The sequence below is a fragment of the Plutella xylostella genome, chromosome 17, assembly GCF_932276165.1.
Source record: "Plutella xylostella chromosome 17, ilPluXylo3.1, whole genome shotgun sequence".
NCBI lineage: Eukaryota > Metazoa > Arthropoda > Insecta > Lepidoptera > Plutellidae > Plutella > Plutella xylostella.
The window spans coordinates 467578-480816 of NC_063997.1; the positions used below are offsets into that span (position 1 = coordinate 467578).

Consider the following 13239-nt stretch of genomic DNA (forward strand, 5'->3'; position numbering starts at 1 on the left):
ACACTTTTAATAATGATTTATAGATAATGATATTAGAATTAGTACCAAATTATACTCTTAACAGTAACCACCCAAGACATTACACCGTTAAAAGTGTTGTTTTACTATCCAAACTAAAACATGGTAACTCATAAAGCTAAACGCCCAATGACTGAAAACGCTATCAGCGCTATATTATTATGTAAAACAAGATTTTTAACCAAAATGACGTAGAGCCGTTTGATTGGCTTGACTAGCTAGACTTACATAACAAGACATAACACCTTCCACGCTTCCTTGTGTTGCAGAGACCTGTCAGAATGGTACAGGGTGCGCGTGAGACTCAGCTCGTAAGGGTTTGCCAACAAATGAATGTGTTTCTTTGAACATTGACTGAATGTCCCTTCCCGCGCCCGCAGGCCGGATCTCTGTCTTCCTTCCCCGATCTAGTAGTCAGTCGTTGCTGCCTTTGTACCTCACTCCCAGTCCTTACGCTCCTGAAGGTAAAGATCAACGCTGAGTTGGCTCTAACATTGTCATCGATACTCCCTAGGGTATTACTGATTCGTGCGCCCCGTGCAGTTTCCATGCGTATAGCACGTTTGTACCCCACACAATAACACTGCATCTGACATAACTATTAATTGCCACGTGCACAAACATAAAATTTAACTAACCTAATATTTTAATTAACACCGTAAAATTCATTTGTAATGAAATTTGCACAGAATTACATAATTTCCGACAAAGTGTTGTCTGTTTTGCATATAGATAGACGTAACGCTTCATTGTATATATTCCATTGTACTTGCAATCATTTAATCAAAATCACGTTTTGTATTTGTCATAACATTTTTTATATCTTTTTGAGTGGTACTTTTATAGTGAAAGTCTGCAGTGGAGATTTTACGGCACTCATTAAGAGGGTGGGGTTGTAAAGTGGCTATTTAGCGCGATGTGGGTTAAGTCTGAGTGTTCCGGTGGCGTTATCTGAGCTGACATTATCTGGGGGAGGCTAATCTCGCCCCTTGACCTGCCCGGAGTGAGCCCACCCTTGTCAACAGTTGATTCAATGACAACGGGCGGCTCTCTGATCCCGCCTTACTCCCAACTCTGCATGTTGCATGGCGCTATATCGATATCGTGTTCTTGAATGTGCGTGACACTGCATGCTATCAAATAGTTTATTTAGCACCGTGTTATGATTTATAGTTGTTCGATGTATATATATTCATATACGAGCTTTTTGTTTGCCTTTTAAATAGAACACATTATACCTAACAGAAACATTGCTCATAATAAAAGCAAATAATTTACTCATCTAAATAATTAATGTTTCATAACGTGATTATTAAATTATAATCAAAGCCAAGCTTTCCACATTAACAAAGCACTCTACCAGTAAACGTTATCGAACAAATAACCATTTTGATTGAAGAAAAAAAACAAACGACAAACGCAAACTTTTTTCCCCAACCAACCCAACCAGCCAGTAACCGTCTCTTTCCCCGCAGCGTGTCATTCTACTACGAGTTCTCGAAGGAGCTGGACTACATCTGCACGACGCCGGAGGACAGCGGCATGCACCACTGCGGGGACTTCCCCCCCTACCGCTACGGGCAGCTCGTCTGCAATGACTCAGCGAAACCGTTCTCCTACAACCACCCCACCAACTCGTCGTGCGTCAACTGGAACCAGTACTATACGAATTGTACGCAAAGAGGATCCAACCCGTTCCAGGGGACGATTTCCTTTGATAATATAGGACTGGCTTGGGTCGCCATTTTTCTTGTAAGTGCACACGCGTTGAAGTTTTTGCTATGTACCTATAATTGAATTGGGATATATGATTAAATTGTTATGTTTGTTTTCAGGTGATATCGTTGGAGGGGTGGACGGATATAATGTATTATGTACAAGACGCTCACAGCTTTTGGGACTGGATTTACTTTGTGTTATTGATTGTGGTAAGTATAACAGCACAAACCTTAAATCTATATGGCATTTTATACTTTTTATTCGGTAAAAAGAAGTATATAATTTAGATTCATAAACAAAACTCGCGATGGCAGCGAGCGCGGTGCAAGATTTTTGTCACGTCTTGTTTTGCGCGCCTTGCATCTCGTGCTAGCTAAAGACTGACGGACAATTCATACAACAATCTCCCATCCCCCAGATCGGCTCATTCTTTATGATCAACCTGTGCCTCGTGGTCATCGCGACGCAGTTCAGCGAGACCAAAAAGCGCGAGATGGAGCGAATGCGCGCGGAGCGAGCTCGCTTCACCAGCTCCTCCACTCTCGCGTCGTCGACCAACAATAGCGAGCCGGCCACGTGCTACGCCGAGATCGTCAAGTATGTGGCGCATCTGTGGAGGCGGTTCAAGAGAAGGATGGCGAAGAAGATCAGGTAGGGGTTGTTTAGTTGCTGTTTGATGTAGAGAAAATATATTTTGGTAGTAGAATAAATGAGCGCCGTGGCGCTCGTTAGGAGTATACGCAAGCTGTAGGTAATTTTGTCTGACATTGATGGACATGTACCAATGCCCTGGTAGGTAAAGCGTGACGTTTATAATAAATCCCTAGAGCAAATAGTGAACGGAGTTCATATCTAGCAGTGGGGTACACTACATAAATCCGAATTACTTTTTTACGAATATGAAAATAACGATTTTCAAAATTACGAAATTCATAATTCCGAATAATTCACAATCCCGAATTTTAAGTTTCCGAATAACGAAAATCACGAATAGTTAATAAACGAAATTTCAAACAACATATTTATTAAAATGACGAAAGTAAATTTTCCGAATATTATTATTTCGATGTTTTAAAAGTACGACTTTTTATTATATCGAATTGTTAAAATTACGAATCCCGAAGTTTTAATATTCCGAAAATACAAATTCCCGAATGTATCTTAGTTAACAAGAAATAGTTATTAAGAATAGTGTGTTTATTAACAGCATAATCCGTATACAATTTAACAATATTTTTTAAACTATATTATGTGAAACGCTCCGCTCCGCTTCGCTGCGCTCCGCTTTGTTTTTCGATATCTATGTGCACCTAACACGCTCCTCCTCGCTTTGCTCGTCGTCGCACCTATCTTTAGATTTAGGTCCTAAGGTTTTTAAGGTTAAACACCGTAAAAATCCGAGCAATTTTATTGCTTACTTAAAACAACAAATACTACAAATAGTTTTCTATTTACAATATTTTTACTCTATATTTGAAACGCTCCGCTCCGCTTCGCTACGCTCCGCTTTGTTTTTCAATATCTATGTGCACCTAACACACTCCTCCTCGCTTTGCTCGTCGTCGCACCTACCTTTAGGTTTAGGTCCTAAGGTTTTTAAGGTTAAACACTATAAAATTCCAAGCAATTGTCTTGCTCTATATTTGAAACGCTCCGCTCCGCTTCGCTGCGCTCCGCTTTGTTTTTCGATATCTATGTGCACCTAACACGCTCCTCCTCGCTTTGCTCGTCGTCGCACCTATCTTTAGATTTAGGTCCTAACCTAAGGTTTTTATGGTTAAACACCGTAAAAATCCGAGCAATTTTATTGCCTACTTAAAACAACAAATACTACAAATAGTTTTCTATTTACAATATTTTTACTCTATATTTGAAACGCTCCGCTCCGCTTCGCTGCGCTCCGCTTTGTTTTTCGATATCTATGTGCACCTAACACGCTCCTCCTCGCTTTGCTCGTCGTCGCACCTATCTTTAGGTTTTGGGTCTAAGGTTTTTAAGACATTTATGGTTTTTTTGTCAAAATCACGAATTATCACATTTTCGATCGGGATTTGAATTTTTCGTGATTATAGTAAATCGGTATTTTATTTTTCGTATGCTTAAGTAATCGTATGTTTTAACGTTCGTGTATTTGACAATCGTAATAACAAATCTTCGTGATTATAATATTCGAAATTATAATTAACGTGATTTTTAGAATTCGGCATTTTAAAAAATCGGTATTGCAATATTTCGTAAATTACATATTCGGTGTTTTCAAATTCGGAAAAAAGTTTTTCGGAATATTTGGGTGTTCCCCTAGCAGTGACGATAGCCAATAGGGCTCTTTTTGAAAAGCGCATTTTAAGGTATTTGTTGGTTTAAGTTTAAATTTAAGGTAATTGGTAGTTTGTTGATGTTATAGATGGTATCTACACTATAGGGTGTACCGCTACCAACGCGCCCAGTCCTTCTTAGTTGGTATAGCGCTAGTTCTTGATGATTTCCCCGCTACATACAGGATGTACCACTAGTTGTTAATACTCCCCCGCTCTCTACAGGGTGTACCGCTAGTTCTTAATACTCCCCCGCTCTCTACAGGGTGTACCGCTACCAGCGCGCGCAGTCGCAGTGCCGGCGCAGCCGCGAGACGCTGCAGCTGCCCGCCCACAAGCCCAAGCAGCACCACCCCTGCTGCCCGAGGGTGCACCCACAGGTGGGCTCATCACACGGTTCAATGTTGATTCTTTGTCATCACGTCATCATCACGACCCATCACGTCCCCACTGCTGGGGCACGGGTCTCCTTCCAATGAAGGAAGGTTTAGGCCTAGTCAGTCATTGTAGCATTTCATATTACCTGCCTATAATTTCAATACACAACCTATTCTGATTAATGTGAAGTAGGTTATAATTTTAAATAATTATAGTTTCATTGTAATTTAATATAAATACAGGATGACAATGATTGAATATTGAATAGTGATAAAAACTCCAACTAAAATACTAAAATAACCGTAAGTAAAGTGGGAATGTAGAAAATTTTGATTAGTTTTATAGTCGGAGTAGTCGGATGGAATAATTAACCCTTACAACGTATATCATAAACACTCAGTTATGTGAGAGTCCTTTTCAATAGACCACATTATCTAAACTCTCATCATAAGCTTTCTACACCTGGGAATACCAGACTTTACCCACATCAACACTCACGACTCCCATAATCCAGAGCCGCACTCATTGATTATCTGCGCCCCACAGGCCAACGGGGGCGCCAAGGAGGAGATAGGGGCGGGCGACGAGCCCACCGGCCGGCCTAGCCTGCTGCGCGTGCCCTCGCTCTCCGCCGCCGATTTAGAGGTAAGACAAACTTAGCATTACATAGATATATATTTTTATAATAATAAGCGTCTGGATATAAAGGAAGCGTTTGTACAATCATAATAGACGCATTTTTCCTGAAATAAAAATGACATATTATGTATCTAGCCTATCTGAAACCTAGTTAAACATTGTGAGATATGGCGTTTCGACTTTCTCCGTGTTCGGCATCATAAGGGTCACAGTGACAGTTAAATAAAGTCCATTTTTCTCTCCACCTTTTGTTTGCAAGGTGCGGGTGCTTATATAAATAGAGTGAGTCGCCCGCGCGCCTCAGTTGTAATATCACCATGCAGAAATGACTAGGTTTCAGATAGGCTAGATACATAATATGTCATTTTTATTTCAGGAAAAATGCGTCTATTATGTAGTCTGAGCCTATCTGAAACCTAGTTAAACATTGTGAGATGTGTTTATTATCGCATGGTGGAGAGAAAACCAACTGTGACCCATAAGCTACTGATGAGTATATCAGTAGATAAATATTTGAATCTATAAATTTATAATGCATAGATTTCTAGGTAATAGATATACTAAAAAGAAAGGTATAAGTATACATAAGACTTAAGTACTTCCTTATTATTCCTGACTTGTCAGAAAGTTATGGAAGGTATGTACCTATACATATAGGTAGGTATTTATACATATGGATACACACAGTGCCTCTTCGAAAGCAATACTTATAAGTAATTATTGATCAAAATCTTGTTATTGTCAAGGCAATATTTTTAACATACACTAGCCGAATGGATGGAACCAGTGAAATACTTTGCAACAATATTTAAAAGCTGTAAAATGTAGAATATCGATCCAGGCCGCTGGGGCTCAGGTCAGCACATGCTGACTAGGGTATGTAATTTTGGACTGACCTCAGAAATGCAGCAGCCGACCCTGGAGCCTCGAGGACCTGCTCAGTCAGCCCTGTACGACGACACGGCCTGCAACACCTGGCGCGGCATCTAGTCCTTGGAACGAGGAGTGGTGCTTGAAGGGAAGATAATTTTACTAAATATCTCAGCCTCATCAGCTACTGGAAAAGATTAGATGAAGGCTGTGACACTGGTGGATAACTAAGTATTCAGTTTTTCAAAACATGATGCAGGTCACTATATTCATATTCTAGATTGACAAGTAACACACAGTCTAATTTTGTATTCTAACTAACTCGGCGGTTAACGAGTTCCTGTCAGTCCTACTAAGAAGGAAAGTTATTTTATAAGCCTTTGCACCGATTTTGTGGGCTACTATCATTCTGTATCATCATGTGTGAATATTATGAACTCTGGCAGCATTCCTTGGTAGATGACATCAATTAATAAAGATTGATTAACACAATAATATCAATTATAATAGTTGATAAATGAAACCCGGCTAACATGTCTTAACTGGGTAAGTAAATGATCAGTCATGCCACCAGGATAAGTAAAATGTTCAGTACTTCATATAAAAAACATTAACAAGGTCACCTTTAGGTATGTTCGTCAACACTAAGGGCAGGTCTCGGCCAAAACCTTAAGGCTTCGCCTTGTTGCAACTTCAAAGGTACGTAGGTAGGTACCTACTTACATTGTTGTAGGTTCGATTTTGAAACCATTAAGTCAACCTAGATAAAACAAAATAAAATAGTTAGCTCGATTAAATAAAGATGGTACGTAAAGATGTTAGTTGTGCCTGATCAGACCTGATGCAACGACAGCCAACATAGACTCTCTAATCTGTAGAAGCAACAATCATGGTGGCGGGAACATGGACAGTTGGACGAGCCACCTCGAGCCTGACTTATCAATCAGACTTTGAATTGACAGTTCGCCAACAGCAGATAGCTTGCGGCTATCTATAGTTAAACTTAGGTAGTTAGCTATACCCAACAAAAAGTCCTTGGACATCGATATGACAGTGGAACGGCGAATAACTGTGATATTCTTTAAAACAAAAAGGCTTGTTGTTGTCCAGTTAAGGAAGGTTACCTACTTCAGCGACCTGGTATTGCATTCTGAAAGAACTGCGAAGAGTTAATATTATGACTAATAATTATTACTTATTTAGAAAGTTTTCAGCAAACTCTAATAAATCAAGCAGCTACCACGTCACCGCTGCCCGGTTATAACTCTGTACTAGCTTAGTAGATATATATACCAGTTCTAGCCTTCAGCTAGAGGCCAGAGAGCTCCTAAATGAGATGCGAGTACGAGCATGACACAAGTAATTTTTTACTTGGTAACTAGTTAGTTACGTAACTAACTGAAAGATCCATAAAACAGTTGAGGATTACTCAAAATGGAATTGTGAAAACGGCACGTCTGCATCTTAACCAGTCAGTTTAAGTAGTTAGTTTCAGCAGATACAGTGTTGAAAAATTGTTATGAAACGTTTGCGCCAGAATCGAATTAAAAATACATTTTCATTAGAGAAGCCGTTTAGGCATGAATAGGTACTTTCACACTTTGGATTGTGCTCCAAATGATGACCTTCGAAATTCATAGAAATTTAATGACGACTGCCATTGTTTATTATCTAGCCCCGTACATTGAGTAGGGCTGCGGCTACACGTGATGTGATACACAGTACACAGTAGGTATATGCATGTTCCCAGAATAGTGGAAGTTATAATTTTACCAAAAGGTAGTCGTCTCGTGCAAGAGCACCATTACTCGATTTATTCGATACACAACTAGTAGATAGCTGCTGCGTAGGAGGTTCACGCATTTTTCAACAAAGAGCTCGGATACACACTCACAATCCACTGGGACATAAGGAAGACAGCTAATATGGTTCCACTCAGAAACCGCGATGACAGTCCGATCATGATCACCCGACAGTAGGATCATAATAAATTCGGTAACTTGTGAAGCGGTATGGTATAGCAACAGCGACTTTCACGAAATCAGGAATTAGCTCAGTGCTTTTAGGTTGAACACTCGCCGGTGGGATTCACTTTGCTCACAGCCGAGAAAAGAAAAGACTCAAAGCTGGAATCTGCCGATGTGTCATGACACTTAAGATAGTGTCTGGGCGATCACTTTATATGACGAAAAACGAACTTTCAGCGCACTGCGGCGCGAGCCGCTCTATCTGTTTGTATGTATTAAACGTGCCGATTGCACGACAGCTCTCGTTCGTTCGTTTCTCATCAGTATAGAGTAACGCTCCTGTACTTACCGTGCGTCACCATTCCCATAAGTCCAATGATCTTTAGGCAGTTTAGAACAAAAGCTGCATTAGACAGTTTCTTCAGCAGAGACATCGAAATAAAAAATTGATTGCACAACTATCCCCAGGAGCAGTCTACAGGTCACTTTGGGCAGTTCAGAAGAAAGCTGCTTTAATAGAATACCCTACCTCAGCGGAGGCATCAAATTGAAGTGCTATAACACTTTTAGAAGCGGTGCACGTTACCCGATTTGTCGTCATCCATGCCGATGCGGCTACGGCGACTGCAGGTGGTTACTCAGGCTTCGTTGGTGTGCCCTTGTATGGCTAACATGACCAACCTTGGCAGTAAACGTTCGTCTGCATATGCCAAAATCACTGATAAATAGCGCACGTTACTCGATACCTTCTAAATAAGTCACTCATAATGATGGCTGATGATGATGATGACCGTGCTAGCAATAGTGCAGGCGGTTCCGCTGAGCATAAAATCTCTTCCCAGACAGGGGGCGCTTGGATCTGGCAACCAGAACAGGAGTGCCAGGTGTGCGCAGCGATGCAGGTGGGACAACACAGCCGCCAGGGCAGGAGTACATGGCTGGGTCTATGCAGCGATGCAGGTAGCACAAACCGGTGGCCAGGGCCAGGACCGGGTGTACGCTGCGATGCAGGGGGCACAAAACGGTGGCCAGGGCCAGGACCGGGTGTACAGCCGCCAGGGCAGGAGTGCATGGCTGGGTCTATGCAGCGATGCAGGTACCACAAACCGGTGGCCAGGGCCAGGACCGGGTGTACGCTGCGATGCAGGTGGCACGAGACGGCGGCCAGCGCAGGAGCACAGGGCCGGGTGTACGCTGCGATGCAGGTGCCACGAGACGGCGGCCAGCGCAGGAGCACAGGGCCGGGTGCAGGTTACACGAAACTTCAATTTCACCGAATGCCCTGCCTACCCTCAGCGGGTAGGTACCGGCGGGTCACATTACTCGCCGCATATGCCACAATGTCCCAACATACTGAAACTCGGAGCCACGTGCTTCCTGCAAAAAATCCTATGACGGTCCTGGAAAGCTCCTGTTTGTAAAGCCTTACATAAGCTATAATTAAGTGCATTATTGTAATAGCAAAGTTTTTATCAACTGTTTTCTAAAAATATTAGAAATTGAGGGTAGAAAAATATATTTTTATTATATTTTCCTGTATAAAATTAACATATGCTTTACTTAAAGCGGTCATTAATGTAAGTATCTAGCTCAAGCGCCACTAGTAGGACCGGAATATGTGATCAATCATCACCACGACTATTGAATCGGTCCCTACTGCGTGGGATAAAAACCCCAAGCGCCGGAGCATTATGACCAGTGGCTGAGCTTTTAAAAGCAGTAAATAATAGCATTTTACTCACGGCTTATCAACTCAAACCTTCGTTGCGAAATCCTCAGCAATGGCTGCGTGCGCAGCAGCCGGCAGGCCCCGCGCCGCCTGGTCCGCATCACGCTACAGCTCCCGGCAGCGAGGACTCCGCAAATTCAATAATTATTATTATATTTTTCCCCGTCGGAGCGAAGCCGACGAGAACCGTGGCTACATTGAGCCATTTTGCCGAAGTTTTCACTTCAAAAATCAAAAACCAACTGAGGCGCGCGGGCGACTCACTCTATTTATATAAGCACCCGCACCTTGCAAACTAAAGGTGGAGAGAAAAATGGACTTTATTTAACTGTCACTGTGACCCTTATGATGCCGAACACGGAGAAAGTCGAAACGCCATATCTCACAATGTTTAACTAGGTTTCAGATAGGCTCAGACTACATAATATTTATGTATAACTGTTGCTCGCGAGCTTCATTTTGCCTTAAAAATCTTGAAATCCCTGTGCAGGCCTCTGTCTCTTAGATTTTCTGCATAGAAGTTCCCCGATTAAGTACACCTTTCCTAGACTTCCAATAATTCAAAAACACCGTTCTCGAGTTTTAGTAACACAATAAAAATCGATTTTCATACATTTTATGTTTGTTTTTTAGTTTATGTCTTCTGAAGCTTTTTTTAAAATAAAATAAACATTTTAATGTTACTGGTATCACGTAATCTCTTACACACTTCGATAAAAAGATTCATTTGATTCGAAGCGTACGAATAATTTCCTGCTAAAACTGTACTCGTGTTGGGTCTTACAAAGGAAAAACCTACATGTTCCAGCCCCGCTACCTGAATATTTAAGGGAACTAAACAATTTCGCGAAGGATTTCATTAAAATAAATCGAATTCATAACTTAAGCTCTTTGAAGGCTGCTGTAAGCCCCCAAGTGCCACTTTATTAAATATTACAGCGTAAATATAAAAGAAAATTCGTTTCTATTTGGAAAGTACAGACGTGACCTTAATAAGTTTCCGTCAAGGACTTCAAAATAAGAAATTCAAAAAGGCGAGCATTCAATACCAATTTAACCCGCCAGTGGTGACGTATATGTCTGTGAGACCGGGTGAATCGAAAAAGTCGAATATCTTTCTCACTAGCCATCGATTTTTGTTGTGATTTCGGGTAGCTGCCTCATTTCCCATCCCCCATCGTCAGTCCACCCCGCGACGGTGACTCGTGCGCAGGTTTCGGAGTTTTGGCGCCAACCCGGTGCGTGAGACCGGGGTCACCGACTATGTAAGTCAAATTTAAAGATGGTTTTAAATTTTTCATACATTTTTTTTATTTTTCTTGACTGTATTTTTGTTTTGTGATTGTAAATTTCATGATTGAACTATTTTTAATAGATAGTTGTAGGTATTTATACAAATATAAGTACTTAATAGATTTCAATAAGTTTTTACAGTAATATCAGCTAGTTTCAGCATGTCCTTGAAAATGACGACGGAGATAGCTGGACCTTCAAAAAATTGTCAATTTTATGAATGTGGATAGCGAAAATAACAGAAAAATTTAATATATTTGTCACAAAATGTAAGAAATATGTGTTACGACCATGTAAGTGCCGTCTTGCAGAGACTGTTTGGCTGTGGAGAAACAATGACTTTTAGTGTATTATTATTATTATTTTTTTGGTAGAAGTATATAAATTTTTTTTTTTTCTTATGAAGTTCGTAGTGTTATAAAACTATAAAAGGTAGACTTAGTTATAAAAAATTACATCATTGTTGTATTTTTTTAATTTTTAAGATAATAGGTGAAAAAATATGTAAATATTAAGTGTTCTAAGTACCATGGTAAAAGGACTAATAAACGAGCAGTGATTTATGATAATGCTTTGTTTTATTGTCAAACAAATACTTATCTTTAAAATTAAACTAATTTAAAGTAGCATGTGTAGTTAATTAAGTAAAAAAAATAAGTTTGAAAATCCCGGTGCGTGAGACCGGCGTCACCAACGATGTAAGTCAAATTCACGTCACCACTGGCGGGTTAATAACATTAGAATAATAATGGAGTAACCCGATACAACGCAGTCTAAATAAGATTTATTAAAAAAATACACAAGTCACCTTAAAAGGTTGTATTGAGTACTTAATAAGATTTCATTATCGTAAATGGAGATCTCTTTTTGAAAGTCTCGTAGCAATATTATCAATTACGTTCTAGAAATGAAAATAAACAAATAAACATTTTAATTGAGGTAGGTTTATTTTATCAAATTCAAAATGTTATTGGATGAATTTATATTGGTTCTATTGAAACAAACATGTACACTATAAATAATGTTTACATTATAATCAATCATGTAATGTAACGTTAATTACTACATACTACCTATTTATATGCTAATTTCAACGTTCAGGAATAGGTACAAATTGGGGGTGCACAAAAGGACCCTCTCTGTATCAACCTAATGTACGTCCAGCGCACGCAAGGCAGTCAGCTGCTGACAAAAATCCAACTGACTATGAGCAATTTTAACAATCACGACAAATATTAATTATCGAAAAGGCGAAATTTGCCTCCCCATGTCGAGTGAATTGATCTTCAAAGCTCCAGAGGGAAATCTCCAGCCCTCCCTTGACATGAAGTCGTGAACCGATCCTCAAAGCGCTCACCTCCACAGAACACGTCCAACCTGTCGCTGCTGTCGCCGCCGTCGCTGGCGCGGCGCCGCTCGTCGGTGATGTTCAGCGACACCGTGCTTCTGCACGCGCCGCCGCCGCGCGCCGCGCAGAACAACGTGTGCTGCTCCGAGAAGATGACGCAGACCGGTGAGTAGCGAGCAGCGACACGTCGCGCGACTCTCTGTTGTCGCCATGTTGCCGCGCGCCGCGCAGAACAACGTGTGCTGCTCCGAGAAGATGACGCAGACCGGTGAGTAGCGAGCAGCGACACGTCGCGCGACTCTCTGTTGTCGCCATGTTGCCGCGCGCCGCGCAGAACAACGTGTGCTGCTCCGAGAAGATGACGCAGACCGGTGAGTAGCGAGCAGCGACACGTCGCGCGACTCTCTGTTGTCGCCATGTTGCCGCGCGCCGCGCAGAACAACGTGTGCTGCTCCGAGAAGATGACGCAGACTGGTAAGACTGTGCAAAAACAGCTGGTGCTGAAACACACGGTGCGTTGCGGAGCCACCGCCATTTGGATGTGTTTATGAGGATTATCAATGACTACGCTGCTGCTACGAGGCCGCGTAGCAAAATATGGCTACGGCGCGGCGTAGCCAACATACACTGCTACGCCGAGCCGTAGCAAGTATTTACGGAATATTTATGTTGTACTCTACTATAAGTTTGCAATACCACACCGTAATACCCATATAGATTTAGAAGTAGGTTAATGTGTACTAGGCCTGCATATTTATGTTAAGTTACGTTAAACCTACCGAAACGTATATTTAGACTTACTAATAATTAATATCTCAACATTCATAAAAACAAACCTACGTATTTTTAATTAATTACAGAGAATTCATTAATTTTATAATACAACTCTGCGACACTCATAAGTTATAATCGATACAGTTACACCGGCGATAACGTCGCTTGCTGACGCATTGTAAGAACTGA

General features: G+C 41.1%; 1 protein-coding gene across 1 annotated transcript in view; it reads left to right on the forward strand.

Moving 5' to 3' along the window:
- The window catches only part of LOC105398528 (voltage-dependent T-type calcium channel subunit alpha-1G), a 123457-nt gene that overhangs the window by 95491 nt on the left and 14727 nt on the right, over window positions 1-13239 (forward strand). The window contains exons 8-13 of the mRNA XM_048626954.1: window positions 1494-1770; window positions 1854-1946; window positions 2156-2388; window positions 4318-4432; window positions 4977-5075; window positions 12294-12441. Coding sequence (XP_048482911.1) covers window positions 1494-1770; window positions 1854-1946; window positions 2156-2388; window positions 4318-4432; window positions 4977-5075; window positions 12294-12441 — 965 coding nt within the window. The remainder of the gene's footprint in view (window positions 1-1493; window positions 1771-1853; window positions 1947-2155; window positions 2389-4317; window positions 4433-4976; window positions 5076-12293; window positions 12442-13239) is intronic.